The sequence below is a fragment of the Natrix helvetica genome (genome assembly GCF_964273705.1).
Source record: "Natrix helvetica genome assembly, chromosome: 1".
Taxonomy (NCBI): Eukaryota; Metazoa; Chordata; class Lepidosauria; order Squamata; family Natricidae; genus Natrix; species Natrix helvetica.
In genome coordinates this window covers 80,377,922-80,402,821 of record NC_138548.1, presented here as the reverse complement: position 1 = coordinate 80,402,821, position 24,900 = coordinate 80,377,922, and the positions used below count along the sequence as shown (strand labels likewise).

At 40.0% G+C, this 24,900-nt stretch overlaps 1 protein-coding gene across 5 annotated transcripts in view; it reads left to right on the top strand.

Moving 5' to 3' along the window:
* The first annotated feature begins 519 nt into the window (after window positions 1–519).
* The window catches only part of DGKZ (diacylglycerol kinase zeta), a 135,545-nt gene continuing 111,164 nt past the window's right edge, over window positions 520–24,900 (top strand). Inside the window, exon 1 of one of the 5 annotated variants that reach the window (XM_081939229.1) lies at window positions 520–602. In XM_081939229.1, coding sequence (XP_081795355.1) covers window positions 541–602 — 62 coding nt within the window. In that variant the 5' untranslated portion in view covers window positions 520–540. Of the gene's footprint in view, window positions 603–11,656; window positions 12,242–24,900 lie in introns of those variants that run through there. The other 4 variants (XM_081939226.1, XM_081939227.1, XM_081939228.1 and 1 more) reach the window with 4 other exon arrangements.

Here is a 24,900-nt window from a genome sequence, read left to right as displayed (position 1 = left end):
CATCGCTTACTTCTAGCGTGGCGAGAGCGCAGGACCAAAGCCCCTCTCCCAACTGGCCCTTCCTCCCTCTGAGAGCGAGAGACCCGGCTGCCCCGCTGCCTCTGGTAGACGGAGCTTTACTGTCCTGCGGCGAAGATTCCGTCCCTCATCCCGGAGCCTTCGCAACGGCGGGAACTTGTTCTTACTCGCCCGGGCTTGTGCAGAGGCTTCCCTCCGAGAGTCTCCGGGGCTGTAATTGTGTGGGGGTGCGCGCGCGCCCATGTTTTCCACCGCGTGGGGCCGCGACCGTCTTTTGGGCCACTAGCAGCTACCTTTCAGGAAGCACATAAAAAGAGGAACCGGGCGGGGAGAGAGTGGGAACAAAGCCGGTGTCCCGAACTGCAGGACCGATGGCAGGGAGCGGGCGAGGGTCTGCGCGCCGGGCGATGACTCCGGAGCCCATCCGCGGGGGCGGAAAGAAGAGGAACGCGAGGGGGACCAGGGGGGCCTCGTCCTTTTGAAGAGGACCTGCCGAAGAGGGCCTATCTCCGAAGAAGGCAGATGTGGTGGCATCGGTCTTGGGATGTTCCGCGGAGCCCCCCCGGGAAAAACGCCGCTGCCAGGTACTTTTAAGCGGGGATGGCCTCGGCTGGTTCCCTTTTGCCGTCTGGGCTGACGCCCTGGTCTGCTCTTCCACGGGAGAGCCGTTGTTTACATCCTGCTATTGTAAGGGCCTTTTCCTTGCCATATCTCACCGCTCCTCCCTTCCTTTCCCTTTGGGGGCCCTTCGCCGGCTGCGTGTAGGAAGGTAGGCCTGTTCAGCCGGGACACATAGAGTGGGTGGCCAGGCTGGCAAGCAGGCAATCTGTTCCTCTGGAGACAGGAAGGGCTTTATTAACACATGGAAGCATAGTGGGATGTGGAGTGTTGGGAGAAGAGAGAGGAACTCTCCGAGGGAGGGGAGACAGGAAAGTCTGGAGTGTTATCCTTCTTAAGGTTCCCTTCCAGGCTGAAGTGACAAAAGAGCATCCTGTGTCTGTTGAGAATGGTACTAGGGACACCAGCCTTCTTCCTCAGGAAGCAAATTTCCTTCTCTGTGTCCTCAGCCTGCTAATGAAGGGGAAGGAGACAGTTCTCAAACACTTTTGCTTTGCAGAAATTGCTGTCATCTCCAAGGAAGAGGTTGAGTTTCCTAGGTGCTCTTGGAGAGTGCAAATAGTGAGGATGTTGAATAAGAGGACAAAGTGATGTGCGTATAGTTTCCAGTTTTGAAAACCACAGGCCAAGACACAGTCGTGGAATCCAATGAAAAAAAAGAAAAGAAAAATGAAACAGTCTCCTCCTTCAAAAATAGCAGAATGTTCAGAGGTTTTCAATAGCCAACCACAAATACAGTAGTCTCATTTCTCCCTTAACAGGTCTGTTTTGGTAACACACTGCTGTAGTTTTTCTCACGTCCCATGACCCACTGAAGATGGCTAAATGTAAAGTTTTGAGTGTCCGTGCAAATGGCACATTTTTTCAAAAGCAAAAGTTACTTTCAAAAATAATTATGAATCAGTGGAGGGCTTTGAGAGAATCCCAGACAATCTGGACAAGTACAAGTACAAGAAGAATAAATCATTAGTTGAGCATGGTGAAATATTTTAGGATTGAAATGACAAAGCTTAATAGGAAAAAACAAAGCCGTTTTTTCAGCGATATCAGGCTGTAATTTTCATTGAATTTCACTCATTTATTTAAACATCTGTATAAATAAATGAATCCACTATTAAGAAAACTGCAAAGTAATATACAAGGCATTAACTCACCCTAATTCTAATTTGATTGGATTTTTACAGTTTGATGTTGCATTTTTCAAGGATAGTGTATCTTAGTATATTGTAGGCCAAGAGCCTTAAGGGATGAACTACAATTATAAAACAGTGTATTCAAATAACTTTGCAAATTTGTCCTGAAGAGACGCATTTCCTCATACTGGTATTAGATAGATGACCACACTAGATGAAAGCATGAAGGAAGACTTTCTGTTCTGGAACTTCCTCTTTGTTGCTCTTTTTTAAGGAGATTAAGAAGATACATGTAGGAGTATTTGAATCAATCATCAGAGGTTAATTTTTGCAAGGGCCAATAAATGCTTTTTGTTTATCTATTCTCAGTGGTTTGCATAGCGGTTTCTTCCTGCTGTTTTGTCTACCCATACTCCAGTATACCTTCTTTTTCTTCCTCTTTCAGGTGTCTCTCTTATGTACCTACCTTCGAATCTAATTCTCAACATACATTATTGAATGAATGAGTTTCTAGACCACTTTAAGTCATTTGATTCTAAGTGGTGAATAAAAGCTATAACTAATGCAACCGTAACAATAGCTTGCAACAAAACAAATGTGTTATGTAATTACTGTTGATAATTTCAATTAATCATAGAAAAAAAACATTGTATCATTTCTGGCACTAGGAAATCTATGCCACTCAAGTCCCAAAGATCTTCAGAAATAGTCAGGTTTGATGAGCTTTCAGAATGGGAATTATCCTTGCCTTGTGGGACAAACTATTCTTGAAGAGGACTGCAAAATCCAGTTCATCACCAGATGGCTGGGAAACATTCATTTTTTAAAAATGATATTCTATACAGGTAGTCCTCAACTTACAACTAATGAGCCCAAAATTTCCATTGCCAAGTGAGACATTTGTTAAGTGAATTTTACTCCATTTTACAACCTTTCTTGCCACAGTTGTTAAGTGAATCCCTGCAGTTGTTAAGTTACTAGAATGGCTTGTTAAGTGAATCTGGCTTCCCCGTTGATTTTGCTTGTCAGAAGGTCGCTAAAGGTAATCACATGACTCCAGGTTACTGCAATTATCATAAATATATGCCAGTTGCCAAGCATCCAGATTTTGATCACCTGACCATGGGGATGTTGTATGAAAAATGTTCAAAAGTCTTTTTTTCCAGTGCCACTGTAACTTCAAACAGTCGCTAAATGAATAATTGTAAGCCGAGGACCACTTTTAGTAACCCACATGGGCTATTATGGCTTCAGTGAAACAAAAATAGGATGAGTCCCATGGAGAAGCAGCCTTTGGTCATGAAGGGATGATTAGCAGCACAAATACAGCAGTGGTGAAATTCATTTTTTTTAACTACTGGTTCTGTGGGCGTGGCTTGGTGGGCATGGCAGGGGAAGGATACTGTAAAATCCCCATTCCTCCCCACTCCAGGGGGGGGGGATTATTGCAAACTACTGAACTACTCAAAATTTCCACTACCGGTTCTCCAGAACCTGACAGAATCTGATGAATTTCACCCCTGAAATACAGATCAGGAAATCAACTTCACATGAAGACTAGAACTACTGCTGTTGAGATTGGTTATTATTATTACAATAATAGAATCTCGCAAGCCCGGCTCTGCGCCCTTCTCCTCTTTCTTATATTCCAATGAATCGGGGAGGTATCTGCCAGAGCTACTTCCAAATGTTACTTCTTTTCTCAGGACTTTAAAAAAAATGTTTCAATCCCTTTTGCTTAGGTTGCCTCTTTCTATCATGGTAATTTCCTTACTTTCTGCAGTTGTGAATGAATAAGAATAGAGCACCTGATGTTTCTGAGTGCTCTTATTTTCTTTATTATATACCCTTTCCTTTTATGGAGGACGTAGGAGACCACTTTGGCTGTGAACACATTTCCCTCTTGGATGTTGTTGCAGGATTTACTTAAATATGGCAATAATTTCTGCACTGTACTTTTAGATTATGATCCTGCCATCATGAATGCTCAATCAACATCATCAATGATTAGGAGAAACTGTGTGGTGTTTTTTGAAAGATAGTTCACCTGTATGTATTTGCCTACGTGGGAAACTTAACATGTTGCAGAACAGGGGTGTCAAACTCAAGGCTCGGGAGCCGGATCCTGCCCGTGGAACTCAAGGCCCAGGGCCACCCTGGAAACAGTGAAGGACCGGTCCACAGTGCCTCTGCCAGTGAAAACTGAGCTAGCTCCTTTTTGCTGGCAGGAGTCTGCCGCAGCTGTAAATGTGTAAATAAGTTTGGAGTATTTGTCTTGGAGTACCTAAGGGTTTGACAAGAAGATTTTGTAATGTTCTCATTTTAGAGCCGGAATATAGGTTGTCCTCAACTTACACTATATCTGGTAGCTTAGTGAGCATTTGAAATTACAATACCCCCTCCCCCCGCCCAAGGTACTTAAAATCCAATTCCAAAGTTCTGACAGTTGCCCCATCATGTGATTACATTTTAGGTGCTTTTATCAAGCAGTTCACATTTACAGCCAATTGCTGTGTCCAATGGTCAGGTGATTGTAATTTACAATATTTTTGCCAGACACCAGCATCCACTTCTGGTTTCCAGAAAAAAACAGCTCATAGTGAACAACGGGTTTGCTTAATGACCCTGTTGTTCACTTAACAATCATGGCATTCGCTTAATAACCATAGCGTTTGCTTTACGACCACCATATTCTCCTAATGACTGCTGCAAAAAAGGTCGTAAAAACAGGTCCAGCCTGTCCACTTTATCACAACTTACGACAGTAATTGCCAAACTCATTTATGGCCTTAAATGGAGGACTGCCTATATTTTTGAAGTCAACGATTAGAGGGTTTTTAAAATCATAATCTGAAGCTGGTTCCAGCCATGAATGTTTGTACAGTAGTCTGGTGAAACACATATGTTCTATTCTCCTAAATCAACCACATTCTTGTCACAACTTCAGCTATATCTACGCTATAGATATAGGGTAAATCCAACTGAGTATCTATACTTGGAAGTATCACTCTATTGTGCAGTGAGACATTTCATGTGTCTTACAATCTCTCAAGCAGCATACAGTACTTACTGTACATTGATTAGTCTGTTATGTTTTCAAACTCATAGAGAGGTAAACAGGATGATACTACTTCGCCAATTATTAATGACTGCTTAACTAAAATGTAAGGTAATGCCCATTTCATACATGCTCACACTCATCTAAATTTAAGATAAAATTAGGGGAGTTTAAAATATAATACCATATGCAGTATTTTTCTTATTTTAGTAAACTTATACTTTCCCCACTAGATGGCAGAAACTTTCAAAATTCTATATCTTATTATTTATAACTGCTGGTTGGGCTTGATAGCCAATTATTGGTTGCAGAAAACAGCAAGTTTCTTCACTTTGTATTCCACTAAGATAAAGTATCACAGATGTGGTATCTTTACTCTTACACTGATTTCCCAACATGAACATTTTTCAGGAGAGTGGACTGTAGAGATTTGTTCCTTCCAGTTTTATCACCTTGAGATGAGTGCCTTTTGGAAATAATATCCACTCATTGTTTGTGAATCATAATTTGAAAAGATATGAGTCTAATAATAAAAGATAAAGATGCCCTCAAAATGATTCCTGGTTATTACCTCAATAATCATACTAGGAGTATTTTTGTCAATAGAACAGAAGTGTAATATTATTATCTTCATCTTTGGTTTTTTTTACATTATATTCTAGCCTAAATCTAGACATTAAATTCCCCAATTGTCTATCATCTAAGTACTAATGAGGCTCAGCCTTCATAGCCCAGAGAAAGAACTGGTACTGAAGATATTCCTGCTGATTGTCAGCTTTAGAGATGTAAAGAGATGTAAAGATCTGCCTTATATCAAGTCAAACCATTGCTTCATGCTATTTAATGTTCTCTATATTATTAATGGAGGGCATTTGGCTTAATAATTCAGTCATAACTATTATCTTGCATGCAGTCAAAAATCTAGAAGCAGTTATGAATGATGCATGTTTCAAAGCCTGCAGAATGACCTTGGTCAGGTTAAAAGAGTACTGTATTTTTATTGTATGACCATCAGGATTACCTTGAACACATTGGTCTGACCAAACCTGTCAAGTAATCTGGAAGCGTTGATATAAATAATTATTAATTGAGATGGAAGATTACATCTAAAAGGAGAAATGCCTTGGCAGACTATGTGTAATGAGCACTCATTAGTCCTTACTGGAGTGGATAGACAAAATAATGGTATTCTAAAAGGTAATAATAAAACAAAAAAGGATAACAGCAGAGCATTACAAACAACATGCATTCCTTTCTGATTATTATCAGGAGGCATTATACAGCAGGAATAGGGAAATTAGCCCTCAGTTCTACTGTACTATAATTGTTCTTTCCGCTGACCTATTGATTGGAACAAACATCCTTCAAATATTAAAATCAACTGCTAAGGCCTTGCAAAAATGGATCTAAAAGTGAGGCCTCAACAAACTAGAACCAGTTTGATGTAGTGGTTAAGATGCTGGCCTAGAAACCAGGAGACTGAATTCTAGTCCCACTTTAGGCATGAAAAACCAGCTGGGTGACTTGGGGCAGCCATTTTCTCTCAGCCCAACTCACCTCAAAAGATGGTTGTTGTGAGGAAAATAGGAGGAGAAAGGTATATAAATAGGTTTGCCACCTTCAGTTGTACAGGTAAGTCCTCAACTTACAACAGTTCATTTAGTGACTGTTCAAAATTACAAGGCCATTGAAATAAGTGACTTGTGACCATTTTTCAACACTTACAACCATTGCCACATCCCCATGGTCATATGATCAAAATTCAGATGCTGGGCAACTGACCCATATTTATGATGGTTGCGGTGTCCCAGATCCCTTTTTGCGACTTCCTGACAAGCAAAGTCAATGGGGAATTCAGTTTCACTTAACAACCATATTACTAACAGCAACTGCAGTGATTCATTTAACCAAAGTGGCAGGAAAGGTCATAAAATGAGGCAAAATTCACTTTACAAACATATCCCGTAGCAACAAGTGTGATCATAAGTTGAGGACTACCTGTATATGAAAAAAAAAGGTGGAATAAAAATCTAAACAAACAAACAAAAATCCAGAGGGAAATACCAGCACACTTAGATCAAGATTAGATCAAGGTTTGCAGAAATAATAGTAAAATAAACCAAAATAACTAGGGGGACAACTACTTAAAACAATCTGGTGAGTTTTAAACATATTCTATAGGACTGTGCAGTGATTTGGAAGTGGTGTTAAAAGCTTAAATGGAGTACCTGTGACCCATTATCGCAGTTACATCTGTTTACAAGCTGCACACTCCTAATGCTGCTATGCAGCTCAAGTGTTATTTTTTTTTAAAAAAATACAAAATCTCTGATACTCTGGTTGGTCATTAAGACAGCATTCTTGTTGAGAAATCAGGATTACAGTGTGACATTTTGTTTAATGTATTTTTGAAAAGTAAAATATCCAGAATGGAAGTGTGGTGATAAGTAAAATCCCTAACAAGGATTTCTGTCTGGAATCTATATGTTCATTCTGAAATTTAGAGTATGTCAATGACATCTTGCATAGTAGTGTTAGGAATTACATAATGTTCTACTTTAAAATGAAACCCACCTGATTCTAGCTGAGGAATCTTAAAATAACTTCTTTGAGAGGGTGTTGTAATTTCAAATGATATTGCTTGACATCCTGAGAATGTGTCTACATTTACGTAATAGCTAGATGTTTTTGAAAAGCTGGTTACACAGAATTCCTTTTTAATTTCCTTTTATTTATTCTCTGCAGGCAGTGATTCTATGTTATAACAGACCATCTTCAGCATTCTACTTGGTGGGAAATGTAGAAACCAGAATGTACAATATAACCAGGAAAAGTTATTCAACAGCCAGGCACCCACTCCCATTATATGACAAATCCATTTAACGTACCCTGTTGCAGTGACCAGATTAGAGGCTTATACCTCTAATCTGACAGCACTGGTCTGCAGACACTCAAATGCTTGATAGAGTTTCCTTTCCTGTGATATAGACTTGTGTGCTCATCTAACAAAGGCACAATCAGTTTTAACATACCAATTTTTCCTTCTTGTTTCACAACGTTGGTCTTATCTCACCTTCACAACTATAACTTATAAACTACATTAATATAAATGTATTCCCCAACGGCCTTATTCTAACACTGACTCAGGATGTGTAAAACGTATTTCATTTGCTACCTATTATACTTGTACACGTTACATGTAGATATGCTTCCTAAGTGTGTTGGGAAATATGAGCTCACCCTTTTTTGTGGTTATCACCTATCCTCTGTTGCAATTATTTCTCTTTCTGTTTGCACTTTCCATTAGCACTTTATTTCCTGAGTTCCTTTCACATCTGTGCTTCCTCTTTTTTTTAAAAAAAAGATTTTTTTAAATTTTTATTGAACAAAAACACAAAAAAAGAATCATCCGTCAATACATCTTGTAGAAAGCGCATTGACTGGTTACAAATAACTTTCGTAGATTTCTTCCATAGTCATTACTTGTAGTTCATAATAGATTATACACTTTAAATCAAAATTCTTTATATATCTTACCATCAATATATCACAATTCTCATTTGACTACAATTATTTAAACGTGCTTCTGCCTGAACTTATTCATACTTGAAAACACAACCACATAATGGCACTTGTTAGCTATTTCAAAAATCCTTCAATAACATTACACTTTTATGACATATTCTAAGTAAAAATCAATTAATAAAGTTTCTAAGCTTTTTTTTTGCTGTTTAGAATATTATATCCAAGTTGCTTTTACCAATACCAGAGCATGTATATATTATGAAACAATATCCATTAACATTTCCTTGTTGTTATTATAATTAGCTAAAAGTCATTTACTATTTATATCCCAACTCCTCTTGTCACACACCCCAAAAAATAAAAAAACCATTAGACCTTTATAACAAAACCTAAATAGAAATTTGTTGGTAAAATTTATAGGTCTTTTTCCCAGATCACAATTTGCAATCTATATCCAGATTTCTTTTACTAGTTTAACAGTACATAATATATATCATTAAGTTGTATCCATTATCATTCCATTATTGTTAATTATAGTTATTTAATTGTTAATGAATAAATATTTAATAACAATCTAAAACAATCTAAAATTACTAAATTCCTACTTATTGCTCAACCATGATTAATTAATTTTTTATTAAGAACTTTCATTGTAAACCTGTATCTTTCCGATAACAAAACAGTCTTATCTCTCTTGCCAATTGTGGTGTCAGTCTTCTTTTTATCTCCTTTATAAGGTTTTTATAGATTTCTCTCTGCACTTTGTTGCTTAAAGGATCTCTCAGGTAATCTTGTTGCCCTCCAATTATTTTTAGAATTCACTTGTTTTTGGTTATCAGTCATGCTTCTGAAAGAGTTTCTCTTTTTAAATCCATCATCATTACCCTTTTTTCCTCTTCTGTATCTTGAAATCTGGGGTAGAGCTCCAATTCGTCGAAATCCCTCTTCCATGTTCCCTTCATTCCACTTTCACCCACATTTGCTCCATTAATAAATTCATCAGTTATCTTGTCTTTATCTTCTATATCTTCATTCTCCCCTTTAATTTTGGGGCTCCAGCCCCTTCATCTTTTGATGTGAGAAATACTAGTTTTTCAAACTTTTTCTCAATTCTCCTGTATCCTTCCAATAAATTTTGAATTCCAGCCAAAATATTTTGAAATTTTAAGGTTTCTTCCTCTGAATATTGATCCATGTTTCCAAAAAAAAGAAAAAAAAGGAAAAAAAGAAACTAATAGCCACTGCCACTCTAGTCTTCCACGCCTCTTTTATTTTTTAATTTTAGGTTGATTTAAGCACAAGGGTTTTTTTGTGCTCTTCAAAGAGAAGGGTTCTAGTTTATTTTGTTCCCCCCCCCCCTTCTCTCCCCTGCCAAAATAATTCTCACAGGCACCTGCAAAAACAATTCATGCCCTTGGCTCTTTATCAGTTTGTATAAACAATTTACAAACCCTTGTGCTACAAAGTCAGTGAAAATAAAGAGGAAAAAAAGAGAGATACATTGTTTCAAAAACTCCAGCTTCCGACTTCCAAGTGGCTGTGTTGCTACTTTCAACTTTCACTATCTCAGGCTTAAATGAAATAAAGTTCTTTAATAACATTTAATAACAAGTAATAGGAAGAATTGTTAAAAACAAAAAGGAAGGTTTTAGTCCAGAAATCAAAAAATAAAGTAACAAAGAACAGAAGAAAAAAGGTTGATCCTTTCACTTTAAGAGAAGAAACAAACAACGTTACGAGCATTTCAATCCACAAAATATGGTTACAAAGAAAAAAAGCTTTCCAATGCAATTCAGTATTAATTAATTTTGCAGCTTAATTCTTGCTTGAGGATCTAATTTGGCTTTAAAAAGCCATTTTTAAAAGGGTTTCTTAGGGCAGTTTTTCCCCAAATAGAAAAAAGTCTCACCAGATGGACTCACTTTCTCTTTTCACTTCCTTCCTTCTGGAGCGTCCCGACTTCATCAGCCTGGGGGCTGCCTGTTTACCGCCGGCTTGGAGAACTTCCCTTGGGTCAATCAGGGATTTTGTGATGTCTCTGAGACCAACAAGGCTTTGTCTTCCTGGTCACTGTCTCTACGGGACGGTTTTGGTCCAGCTGGATCGTCCAGCGGGAAAAATGTCAACGGCGGTCTCGGAGTGTCGAGACCGCACGTTGTGTCATCGTGACATGGCTCCTCCTCCTCCAAGTGCTTCCTCTTTTTGATACCAGCTTCTCTCTCTTCCAATGAGAGCAAAGAGAGGAGAGCAGGTCTCTATACTTTCATTCAAGGAAGAATGATGTTTATGTTTATGCTGATCCATGTTAACAGTATTTTAAAATGTATCTGTACTACAAGAAATAACAGCCCGAGTTTTCTCTCACTGCAGTATTTGAAAAATCAGGAGGGATGTTGAACAGGCATTTCTTTGTTTATTACTTAAACTTCAAGTAAAAGAATGGTTACTCAGCAGCTAGTGACTACAGAACAAAAGCATGTTAATCTATAGTCATCAAAAACGAGGAGTCTGGTAGCTTCAGACTTATTAGGTAGGAATTATTAGTCTGAAATAGAAACTTTTCCCCCACCCCAATTTAAATCCTACATCAGTCCAGTCACTCCAATGCATTTGATGAAGCTTATTTATTGCCTTTTACAGTAATAATATGTATTAATTTGAAAAGATGCCACCAGACTATTTCTTCTTTCAAGAAACTAGTGGGTGCCTATTCTTCTCTAGTTGCAAAATTATGGCAGTCTGCCCTGCTTCTCTCTGGACCTATTCTTGCTATGACATCTTCCCATTTCGCTGCATTTCATCTTGTTTGAACTTGGAAAATGGGCAGAAAGACAAATAAGCCAGGTTATGGAAGCCAGATAACCTGAAGCCATCAAGATCCCAAATCCCCTGGCTTTGTGACAACTGCTTAATGTTCCTCCACACTTTAAAGGAGGGCAGCAATAGATGCATGCTATCTCCTTGCCTATTAGAGTGGCACACCATAATTTAGGACAGGACCAAAGCAATAGGTGCGGGCTAGGAATTGGCTACAGGGTCAGTCATGTTTGCCTGCCAACTCTTCCCACTCTTGATGTAAATTCTCTCGTAAGCCTCTCAAGGTAAAGCTGGAGAACTATAGCTAACGCTCCACTTCTTCGGCCCGTCTTCCGTGGCTCTATTTATCTGGTCTCCGTGGCCAACGGTTGCACGAAAGCGGCCGGGCCCGAGTATTGCATTGCGTTCGAGGAGGCGGCAGATGGAGCCATTAACCCGCCTTTTCCCTTAAAGCAACGAGGAGGCAGCTTCCCGGGCAGCTATTTGGGGTCCTTAGGCGCTTTACCTTGCTTTGTATTGATACTTCCTGCACGGCTCTAATTTCTCAGCGAGGCGCGCTGGGGAACGAGTAGCTGGAAGCCGAGCATGCACCACCAGTCTCGGGGATACGCTAGTCTTTGGCACTCTCGTTTCTGCGGCTGCTTTGCCGGGAAGCGTCCCGGATAAGCTCCTGGCAGAAGGAGCGAGGGCAGCACTTTCCCTTCTTCCGCCAGCCCGCCTGCCTTGGCAGAGCAATGAGTCCCGCGCTCTAGCCAGAGATCGACGCTGTCTTCGGGGCTTAATTGCTGGCTACTCGCTCCGGGGATATGACCGGCCCTCTCCCGAGCAGGTGAGGGGAGAAGCACGACCAGCGGCGTTATGGAGCTGCACGAGGTCAACGAAAAGGGCTCGAATGGCGGGGGCGCCACTGCCGCCGCCTCCTCCTCCTTCTCCTCCGTTGGCTCTAGTTCGCCGTCCACCGCTAGTTCGGAGACGTCCGTGTGCCCGGAGCCGGACAAGATCTCCACGCTGGGACGAAGGCACAGCAAAAAGAGGTTTGGGCTCAAGATCTTTGGGCGCAGGTGAGCGAGAGGTGCGACCCACGCTTTTAAAGTGTGCTAGTGTGAAAGAGTAATGGCATACACTAACGCATGGTTCTTCACCACACAGCAAATCACAAAAATATGTTCAGGTAGTGGAATAAAATGGTTTGGTTAGTTTTGTGGCTCAGTGTGTTGTGCAAAATTTACTATCTTTGAGTAGTGGGAGTATCGGTTGTTGTGACGCCCGCGGATGTTTCCAATCCAAGGCAGGTGATGAAGCTGAGTTGACAACGCACGGGTTACTTCGATGTACCCCAAAACACACAGACACGCGTATATTGGGATTCTTGTCTGTGCTTTTTGAATGTAATTAATAGGTGTCACCAGTCAGGTAAATAAGGTTCAGCTTCAGAGAAACAACACTTTTATCTTTGGTGTAAAGACAAAAACAAAACCCTAATTCTGTGTCATTCAGGAATGTAAAATTTTGATTGTCAGCTGTCGTTCTTCCTTTTCACCTCCCCTCCAATTCATTTGGTTCATTGGACTGAGGTTTAGTCTCTGATCTCAACAAATAATGCTGTTTTTCTTTTGGTAGGAACATGGGCTGGATAGTGTTATATTTTTGTAATTAGTTAATAACTTTCAGTGGGATTTAGGATTTGCCCCTCCTTTCCCATACCCCATTTATTCATCTTCCTCTTTACCCAATTTATTGTTGAATTAAGGTTTATAAATACAGAGTATGGAGTTCCCCAACCTGAGGGCACTTTGATGGATTAATCAGCAGTTCCCATCATTTACATTCATCATGGAAAATATAAATTGGAGATGACTAAATAATCCAACAACAAAGTTAGGTATAAACTCTAGAATAAAATGTTACTGCTTAATTTGGAAATGGTGAATTAGGTTTGCGTCTGTTTCTCTCTGTAGCACAAGGAAATATAGGAGTGTCCAGAGATATTACTGAGATATTTGTATTTTGTTTGTGCTGTCCTTTGCATACCTTTCAACATTATAACCACCTTTCCAGCAAACAGACATTTGGTATGTAATTGTCTGATAGCTTCTTAGGTTTTTGTGCCACACATTTAATATTAATATTAATGTGTGACATTTAATATTAAATTTATTTTGCTTTAAACAGAGAGAGTCTATGAGGGAATTCATAATTCTTTAGTTTGAAATATTATGTTGGTCTTGGATCAAGATAAATACAGTTGAAATTTTTTTGGCTTTTCGGCCAATAGTGGCAGGCTTTTGAATTTTTTAAAAACCAAAACATTGTGGTTTGTTAGCTACAGTAATTATATAAACTTTGTTAGAGAAGGGAACTAAAGCATTCTTTCATTGATAGCACTTTTGCAAATGCTGACAGGTACAGTGTTAGGTGAATATGATAGGACATTTTATGAAAGATCAGCTGCACTAATCCAAATGTTACGGAACTCACATTTTGATTTATATAAAAAACCAGTACTTAATGTAATATAAATGTGTGTGTAGTTTATATTGTAATTATTGTTATAATTTATATCGTATAATTAATCTGAATATTCTATCATACAGTGCATATGTATTTTAAATTTTTAAATTATGGAAGAAGTCACAGTAGGAAGTGGCTTTCCATTTTACAGAAGGGGACTCCTGAAGCTTAGAACATTTGGTGAACTCAGAACACATATGGGCTACATTGATTAAGAAAGTGAGCCAAGCTTGTTAGGACAGAATATAGAGATGGGAACCAATATAAAATTCAATCAAAGACAATAAGGAGGGTACAAGAATGTCTTTATGTATCACATACACCAGGCCTGCACAATTTGTTGAGTGAAAGAGGCCATATGGAAAAATTAAAAAGCCTTGTGAGCAGCAAAGAGATACCTGGGGTGCAAGCAGAGTAGAGGAAGCACTAGAACTGCGAGTGGCAGCAAGGCTTGGAGGTGCTTGACAGTGTGTATTTTTTTGGGGGGGGGTGACAGTGGCTATAAATTTACTATTTAAAAAAGTCACCAAGTTTTTATGCAGGTCTGATATAACACACAGCAACACATGCATGGAAGCATGAAAATGTGGAGGAGTTGGCATTACAACTTGGTCTCTGCTCTTTTAAAGGCTGCTATCATTTGGCAAAAAGTACCATTAAGTTTAGGGCTTCCATCTACAACTCCAAACATAGGTAATGTATAAGATGTCTAAAAGTAATTTAATTTTCAATCCAGAGACTGGAACTAAACAAATTAGCTAACAGGGCTCACTTAACATCCTAGTCTCAAAGCCTTAACAGATGAGTACAGGCAGGAGAGTTTTGCTGTCTCTGTTAGAATTGACGATCTGGGCTGAACTCACTCAAAAATTCTCTTTGTCCTTTCTTCTGCATGTAAATCAATGGAATGCATATGTGTACACATGTATAGAATTTCCCTGGCCCAGTATTACTGCCACTGAAGGCACATCTGTGCAATATAAATCAGCACTAGATAGAAGAGAAGTAAGGGTTCACATTGTTCCCAAAGGTCAACTTATTGCTACTGTAAAAGTACAAGAATGGACAGATTAGTAGATCTCAGGTGGATAGAATGTGGTGCTAGCCATGTTCTCCCACCAATGATCTTTTAAAAAGGAAATGATGCATGAATTACAGTTCTCCCTTCCAAAAGAAACCATTGTTTTGTAATTTCTGAGAGCTTTGCTAGGTAATCAATTGTTCAAGCTAAGCGCTAAGTGCTATTTGTTCCAGCCATTTTTAAAAAAGAGAGTACTATATTTTTCGGAGTATAAGACGCACCAGCGTATAAGACGCAACAAGGTTTTGAAGAGGCATTTTTTTAAAAAGTAGGTAGGTAGATAGAGGGATAGAGAGGGAGAGAAAGAGAGAGAAATACAGTAGGTAGGTAGAGAGAGAAAGAGTAGATAGGTAGGTAAATAAAGGGTGAGAGAGAGAGAGAGAGAGAGAGAGAAATAAAGAAATACAGTAGGGAGAGAGAGAGAGAGAGTAGGTAGGTAGGTAGAGGGATAAAGAGAGAAATAGAGAGGGAGAAAAATACAGTAGATAGGGAGAGAGAGAAGGTAGGTACATAGGTAGATAGAGGGAGAGAGAGATAGAGAAATACAGTAGATAGGTAGGGAGAGAGAGAGTAGCAGTGGTGGGTTCCTCCCGGATCGCACCGGATCGCGCGCGCTCCCTTTCAGCGCTCCACCTGGCTTGCGCGCTCCCTTTCAGCGCTCCACCTGGCTTGCGCGCTCCCTTTCAGCGCTCCACCTGGCTTGCGCGCTCCCTTCCGGCGCTGAAACCGGAAGTACAGTTTTGCCCGGCCCTGGCGAAGCAACGACGCCTGTCTGCGCTCCACCAGCTCGGCTGGGAACGGAGATGTTTCCTCAGCAGAGCGGAGCGCCTGAAAAGTCTTTTCAGGCGCTCCGCTCTGCTGAGGAAACATCTCCGTTCCCAGCCGAGCTGGTGGAGCGCAGGCAGGCGTCGTTGCTTCGCCAGGGGCGGGGCAAGACTGTACTTCCGGTTTCAGCGCCGGAAGGGAGCGCGAGAGCCAGGTGGAGCGCTGAAAGGGAGCGCGCAAGCCAGGTGGAGCGCTGAAAGGGAGCGCGCAAGCCAGGTGGAGCGCTGAAAGGGAGTGCGCGCGATCCGGTGCGATCCAGCAGGAACCCACCACTGGAGAGTAGGTAGGTAGGTAGGTAGGTAGGTAGGTAGGTAGGTAGGTAGAGGAATAGAGAGAGGGGGGGAGAAAAATACAGGAGGGAGGGAGGGAGAAAGAGAGAGTGGGTAAATAGGTAGATGTTTCCAGGTGTATTTATCCATGTGCTGGAGAAGGAAATTTCTGATAATCTGCAGCACCTAAGACTTTGTTTCTGCTGGCCCAGCACTTGATCAATGTAATTCTCATCAATCAGTTAAAGAGCTTTCCAAAAAGGGGGGGAAAAGTTTCTGCACTCTGCAAACCTCCCAAAAACGGCCCGTGTGACAATGATAAACAGCTATTTCTTTATTAAACACTGTTACAAAACTTGCTTAGTCTAAACTTTAGAAACATTCTGAGGGTGTGAATCTGGTTCATCTGCCCCTGAGCTCACTGTTCATTCTCATCCAGAGCCCATTTAGTAAATTTAGGAAATAGCTTTACTTGTGGAAATGGACTGAGGATTAGGCGTTTGGGTGGGTAAAGACTGCATTACATTTTTTCCTAGCATAGCATAAATCCAGTGTAAGTAGATGACCTGAGAAACTTGTCAAATCTAGTAGAACCAGTCCTACACTGATGGATCAGTGGAGAATAGTTCGGAGAATTTAAATTCCTAACAGGTCTTTCATTTCCCACCTCTAATTCTTAAAGAATGAGACTTTTCCTTCCTATCCCAGCAATTGATTTGCTAGTCTTATAGGGATTGAAAATAACCAGGGCACCCAAATTGACTCAGATACAAAAAGAGACCTTGATGAATCATTTCTGACTGGGACTGCTGCTGTTCTGGTGTTCACATTATACCCTATATGTCCTAGTTAGGAGTACTGCCTGTTAAGATAATGAACAGAGATTTTTCCTTTATGGTCCTTTCTGGTATAATTAGCACAAGGCTAATTAGGTCTTCTGCTCCTAAAGTTTGAATTGTGCCAAGGCTTAAAGCCAATTATGCTTTCTTATTTGAGAAAGCTGGTACTTGATAAAAAAGAACTTTGATATTGAAGACTGTTAGAAACTTTTATTAGATGCAACAGAAAACATTAGTTTTGGTTTAGTGTAAAAGTGAAGAGATTGGAATGGAAGGTTGACTGGTTGCTGTTTTCTGTAGCTTTACAAAGGTCTGGATGCCCATCTTGCATACATCCCTTGCTTGCCACATTCACACCAGAGTCTACACAGCCTGCAGCCACACCCAACTGTTTCCAGGACCAGGTGGCTGGTTCTTGCCTCAATGTTCCACCTATTAATAAAAGATAGGATAATATGTGTACACTGTGTAAGAGTTAGGATGTGAATAGGTGCAGACTCCAACTGTTTCCAGAATCAACTAGCAATCATTTTTTGTCTCATTACTCTGTCTATTAACTTAATATAAGTTATTTCATTCATACAGGAAGGTTTGTCTTCCTTTTGTTTCTAGGAAATGCCTGTCTAATAAGTCTTTGTCCTTTTTCCTTTCCGTTCCCATTCTCACCCTGCCATACTCTGCAATATACATCACAGTTGCAAATAACCAGCTAATAGAGAGGCATCTAATGAGGTACTCAATTAATACTACATGAATTAAGTACATGTATTCCTTGGTTAACAATGGTAGTTTGGCCTGGAACTTCCTTTGGTAAGCAATGTGGCTGTAAAGCACATGGCATATTAGTCAGCAATAGTAATCCCAGTTGCCATCATAAACTGGAACCCACCTAGTTGTTAGATGAGGGCCCACCCCAATCCAAGCCATTCCATCCTGGCTTCCATCCCAATCCAAACCATTCCCTGTTCCCAGTCTTCAGCTATGAGTAAGGTAAGGGGCTGCTTCCTCTTCAGTTCCTCCCACCCATTTATCTCTTCCATTAGCCCATCTTTGCTCTTCTGGTCATCCTACATTCAATCACCTCCGCACGCCCTACCAGCCATGTCCCCTGTTGTGGTCCACTAGCAGCTTGCGGAGCTTGCAGCAGATTTGGACAGTGAGGAGGTTGGGGAGGAACATGGGCCACTCCTGGAGTCTGAAGAAGGCTCTGATGAGGGCTCTGCATCAGAGGCAGAGATGTGGCCGTCTGACAGTTATCAGCTGCCTTTGGAGTCAGACATCAGTGAGGCAGATGAACAGCTGGAGCCTGTTCCCAGTGTGCACATGCGCAGAGTTGCCAGACGAAGGGAACAGCTAAGGAGCAAGGCCACAGGTGGACAATAAATGGCCCCTCCCATAGGGAATAAAGGAGGAGTGAAAGGGGAGTGGAGTGGAGTTTGCAGGAGACAATTTAGTTTGCTTAACTGGTTCGTGACTCTCAGAGGCTCCTTGCCAGGTTTTGAAGGTATCGGCCTGGTAGCTCTTCAAGCCAGATAAGGTCTGTGACTCTATGTTCACCGTTGAAAGACTGCTGGCTGTAAATGAGAGGAATTCACAGTAACTTAATAAAAAGGATTTTTTGTCAGGACAAGGAGTCTGCTTCATGGTTTGGGGAAGCCTAGGTCACAACATCCCCCGGCTTTGCCATTGTTTTCCTCCCATTGCTGACAAGGCATGCCCAGCATGGTCCTTCATGAAGTTGGCCATCCTAGACCTTTTTCCTCAGGCCACCTGTGCCCTTATTTGAACCATGTATGGCCTTCCTGCTAGGGTTTGAAGTTTTCCTCCTCACCCCAATTTGGACTGACGGGACTTAGTGCAGGGTGGCCAAAAAGGTAGAGTTGGGGAGAGACAGGTAGGTAGGAGGATTGACATGACCCTGTGGTCATAAGTGTGGGTGGGCTGCCAAGTGCCTGGATTTTGATCATGTGATCAAAGGGGTGCTGCAATGGTTATATAACACATTGCCCTAAAAGAATATGAGAAATGCTCTTAGCCTAAGATATTGTGGAAATCCTCTGTAGCTTCTTTAAAAGATGCCCTGCAAATATATTTGACAAACTATGGGTTAAGACAAATGTGGAGCAGGCTGTATTAATCGTTTGTCTCTGGTTTTATCCTTCAATCTCACAGGCCTTGGAAGATCTTAGTGCACATTCTATTTCACAATGACTAGGATTGTGAGACTGATCCCAAGGTCAGTTCTGTTCTCCTTGATACTATACATTTCTGCAGCTGAGATAGGCTGTTTGGAAAGCTGAGGACTGTGGATTGCAAACTTTTGAGCCGGTGTTAGACCTAAGGACTAAAAAGAGAACTCATTCTTTACACCCTGAGACATGAGGTGGTGACAAAACAGTGAACTGAAGATTGTAGATACAGTATTTCAGCATCTCAAAATGGACAAACCAGATTCATATGTAGCTCTCTTTATCCACTATGAATTTGGAGACAACACTTTTGTTTCTCACTTCATCTGCATAGGTGACAAAGTGAGAATGCAAAATAAGAGTGTAAATGACTTGAGAGAAACATGTAGAAAAAACAAAAATTCTAGGTGAAAAGGACAATGGCTAATCATCCAGTAAAGACAAAATCTTTTATCTTTTTGGCCTTTTAGCTAAGAATAGGATAAGTGACACCCTAATGAAGAGATGGATATTGTTTCCTATGACTATTCTTCTCATTTTATACTTTCCAATCTTGCATGCATGTAAAAAAGAACCTTTGTATTATTCATTCCAGCAGATACTGTGAATGTATTTTCTGTTTATCAATAGTTGCAAAATTTGATCCATCTTAAAATTCTTCAGCAAGTAGCATCCAGCTAGGATGTTTCTGGCAACGCACATGGAAAGCAAACCTAAGGTATTCTAAGATTATTGTGGTGTTGCTGCTTTAATTTCACTACACTGACGGAAGACCTCAGTGTGGGAAGCTATTGCTGCAGATCAGAAGTGAGCTGTAATTTCAGCCTTGAGGGATGTAATTAGAACCCAGAAAACAGTGCCTTGGTATCTGATGAGCCTGTCAACGATATATTATGGCAAATGACTGGGCTTGAATAAAAGTCATGATGGCTGTTGGCCAACCTCCATATGTAACCATATCAGCAGATATTTTAAGAAAGGCTGTGGTGAACTTGCTATTGTGACATATGAAAACATTAAAAATGCAGTGGTATAAATATATTAGTGGGCGGCTGAGGCAAGGCATCTTTAGTGGATTGTGGTATTTGGTTAATTTGCCTTTTCATTGGTCCTGGAGTTCACTTGGTTACGTATATATAGAGGCCCTAAAAAGTCCAAAGGTGGTTGTGAAAGATGTGAGTTTGAGTTTGAGTTTATTAAATTTATAAACCGCCCCCTCTCCCCGCAGGGACTCGTACTTATATGTGTACTTATATGTGTACTTATATGTGAAAGGGTACATGTGTGCATTGCCTTTATTCTGTATTGCCCTAGATTATATGATTATAGGATTAAAGCTTGTAAGATATTTAGTAGTAAGAAAAAGCACAATAAGGGTTTAAAGAAGGAATAGTGATTCTTTAATCAAACAGCTGTGGGTGATTCAATCCTGTTATATTTTATTCCTAGGAAAGGTTGGATTTGGTGCAACCTCAACTCGAATGAATAAAATGATGCCAGTAACTATTAAAAGCTGCATTTGGAAGATTTATTCTTGCATTATGCCACATAACTTTTTTGTCTTTGGCCTTGCGTTTGAAGTAGAGGAAGGATGGTTTAGCCTCTTTACCTCCCATTTTCCTTTAGAGTAACATATCTGAACCTCCATCCAGACCTATTGTACTAGCTGCCTGTTGCTGTCTAATGAACATGTTAGCAACTTACCGTAATTTGATCAGAAGGGACCTCACATCTACACTTATGTGGGACTAGAACTCACGGTCTCCCGATTTCTAGCCTGATGTCTTCACCAAGACACCAAACTGGCTCTATTTTTCTGCATTACTGTAAATTTACTAAGAGTTACATGCATCATCTCTCCTCACCCCTACCTTCCTCCCGCTTTGAGAAACTATCCACTTGTCAGTATTAATTTTCACACCCTAATAGTAACTCAGAGAAGCACAAGCTGCATTCAGAGTAGTCCATATTTGCTCTTTTGTTTCATTTTGATCTCTTGAGTGGAAGGAAAATCAAAGTCATTTCAACCTACTTTGGGACTCTGTCACTATCTGAGCTAGAAAATGGAAGCCAACGGTTTCTGTTTCCCTGATGCATACGGCGGGAGTCATCATTCATCACTTCTCTTGAAATGTTGCTTCCAATAGAATGCAATGCTTGATATACAGTAATGTCCTTATAAATATTGGAGTCTTTTCAGAAAAGGAACGTTTAGAGAAGAGCAATGTACTATATTGCATTTTACTTTATTTTATTTTTATAAAGTGAACATTTGCTCTAATAAATCAGAGAAATGTGAAGTAACTTGTCTCAGCAAGTTATATGAGGTTCTCGGAAGATTTATTTGATTAAAATGCAATTGATCAATTAAGATTCTTTAATGTAGGGGTGAGTCCCTTGTGATCTTCAGTCTAATTTCAAACTCTGCAAGAGATGAGTTCAGCTCTCTGGTGAGATGAGAACAGGATGTGTGAGAGAGAGGAGATGCCAGTCCTCCCACTTGGTTTGCTATCTAAAGAGTTCCAAAATAAGAAACTGTTGTAAATGTTAATAACATGATCCATATCAGAAATGTGTTAGAATATGCTGCATTATGTTCCATTTATTTATTTAATAAATGTCTCAGAGCAAATTTGCTTTTAGAAAAGATAGGTAGGATTCAGATTAGTTTCCTTGGAGGCCCCATTGGAATTAACAAGCGTTAAATTAATTCTTATGACTGTTCCATTGATTTCAGTTGTTTCACGATAAATTTAATTTAAGCAAAGATGGTTAAGGTACAGTTGCTTTTTGTGGTTCTAGACATGTCCTTCAAGAACGAGGAAAAAAGGGACAACTCGCATTCCGTAGTCACTCAGAAGGAAATACTACATTTTAATCTTAAATATAGAACATATCTTTGAAATACAGAACAAATAACAAGCCAAACTTCCAACCTCATATTCCCTGCCCCTCCAATGACTACATACAGCCTTGCACACAAAATGACCCCAGCTGTTTATTCGGAGAAGCTGTGTTCCTCAGCCCAACATGCTGTTTGCCTTGTTTCTAACAGATCAGTCATTTAGCATCCTTCCTCCTGCAAATCTCTGGAACCAATTTCAATAGTTTTATTGCAAGGCTGTGTGCCATGCTTTCTGTGTTTCTGGATTGTAATCTTTTCATCAGGATCACTATTGTCTGGATGATGGCTGTTCTTACATGAGATGAGCAGCCTGGATGCAGCATCTGGAGGCTTCATTGATGTGGTAAACCTAGCGTGTATTTGCTACGAATACTATGATTTGATGTATAAGGAAAAAATTAATTATACTGTTTCATATACGGGGTGAGAATGGTAGAAGCAGTGAGTGAATGCCATAAAAGGAGAGCGTTAGAGAGTTATGCAAATAGCTTACATCTGCATTTCGGAGTTGCTGTTCAAAGATTAGATATGTAGGAGTTACATTTCCTATGTCTTCATTGTATTTTCACTGGTAACACTTGAACGTTCATTGTCTTTCGCTTCCCTGTATTATCTTCTTTTGTTTTTTCTGGTTTAAGGCCCAATTGTGTCTTATTCTGGCCTGGGGAATATTTTATAAGTTGCTTTTACTTCTTAATTATTGGTTATTACTGCATTTTTAGTAATATCCTAAACACTAATCTCATTTAGTAAAGGATAGAAAGAGGAAATGATAGAAAATAATTGTAATCATGATGGATGTTTACTTGAGGATTGATGTACTTTTATTTAAACCAATATCCAGGATTAAATGCCAAGTATAAAAGATAGCTAGTCTGCAGTAGCAGTTAAGGCATTAGGCTAGAAACTAGGAGACAGTGAGTTCTAGTCCCACCTTAGGCCAAAAACCAGCTGTATGATCTTGGGCCATTGCCTTTCTCTGAGCCCTAGGAAGCAGGCAGTGGCAAACCACTTCTGAAGTCTTGCCAAGGAAACTGCAAGGGTGTGTATAGGCGGTCCCCAGGTATCAAAACATTGACTCAAAGGCAAAAAAAGTGGAGGGAGAGGAGGGTGAAGAAGAGGAAGAAGGAAAAAAGTAGAGAAAAGAATAAGTCTAGACAGGGTGTGCAAATGCGGGAGCTATATTTAAAATAACAAAATTGATCTCTCTCTCATTTTCATGTTCATTTATTTGTATATAGGCAACTGGGTTTGTAGGCACTACTGCATCTTATGAGGCAGACTTGGGGAATTTCCAGTGGAATTATCTGTCAATTCAATAATTCTACTTTTCAGATTGAGTTGGATTGAATGACTAAGGTAGAATATGCAATAAACCCGAGTCCCTTTTGGGAGAGGGGGCGGTCTAGAAGTGCTAATTAAATTAAAATTAAATTAAATTAAATATCTCCAATAACCACAGTGGGTAAATGTAACTACTCCTCTTTTATTTTGTACTTGTCTACATTTTTCTAACTTTCTTATCTTTATGAACTCCACCCTTTCTAAGCAATGATATGCAACTTCACTCGATTTCCAGTGGTTATCTATAGAAGCCTTTTTAGTCATTCATCATTCAAAGCACAGGCTGCACCTCAGCCTCCCACAGATGAATGTGAGACCACCTTAGTAATATATATGGAATTAGCTGTGGCCAGCCTTGGTTAGACAACATTTAAATAATATGTGAAAGTGACAGGCTTTGGTTATAGGACAATTTTGTGGCAGTATAAGAATGATACCCAGCCAAAATTCTTAAATTTTATTTAGAAACTGATCTGGAATTACAACCGTATCCTTTTACTCATAAGCCAGCAAGCTATAGTCTAGTGCTAAGATGCCAGACTAGAGATGAGGTGACACAGTTTGTAGTTTTCCTTTCATCACAGAAGCCAATTCTTTGGACCAATTATTCTATCTTAGCCCTAGACTGGAAAGTTGGAAAACAAATCTACTATCTACCAATCTGCTGTGGACCAGAATGGTAGGTTATGGTCCATAACTTTCACTGAAGAATCCTTCATCTTGCAGTGGATTGATTTAGACTAATAATAACAACAGTAACAACAATTACTACTTTCATGTAATAGGTTTAATTATGATTGGAGAGAAACACTAACAGTAAATAGGCAAGCTAGTAATAAAAGCAGGTTATTTAAGTGTATCTACTGAAGTTTAAGTCTGTGTGGGAATTTAGTTTTCACCTTGCCTGATTTATGCTTTCACCTAAATCTGCCACCCAACTAACATAATCACAAATTTGGATAGTGTACATTAAATAACTTCCCCCCCATCAACAATATGTACATTTCAAAAAACCATTCAATATTAACAAAAAATTGTAAACTGACATATAAAGGAACATGCAGCCAGTACTCACTATTTATATCATCTTAACCCAATTTGCCCAAGGGAAAGGACAGGTTTATAAAGCTTTCTTGAATGCTAACAGGGTCAGGGCCATCCAAATATTTGGGTAGGGTAGGGGTGCAGATTTTTCCAATGACCAAGTTCAACAACCAAAAAGGCATGTTTCCTAGGTCCAATCAGATGAGGTAACCTCAGAGAGGATCCTGTGAGAAAGTGTGGGATGGAGACAGGTTGTGCCACAAATAATATATAGATGGTAATCTATACCTAGAATTACACACAGAAGCCTACTGGGAGCCAGTCAGAAGTGATGGTGTTACTAAGGTACTCTATAATTATCTAATCCATAGCATCCTTGACCAGTTGCAGTTTCCAGATGGTCTTCAAGGGCAACCTTATGTTGTAGTAGTCTATTGAGAGGATGATTATGGTGCAAGTGAAGTGTCCTGGTGGTGCAGTTGTCAGAAAGCAGTATTGCAGGTGAAGTTTGCCCACAGCATGGAGTTTAATCCTGATGAGGCTCAAGGCTGACTCAGCCTTCCATCCTTCCGAGGCTGTAAAATGAAGACCCAGATTGTTGGGGACAATATGCTGACATTATTGTAAACCAACTTGAGAGTGCTGTAAGCACTGTGGGACAGTATATAAGTCTAAGGGCTATTCCTAAATGATGTCCTAATCCTGGGATGGATTGTGCAAAGGC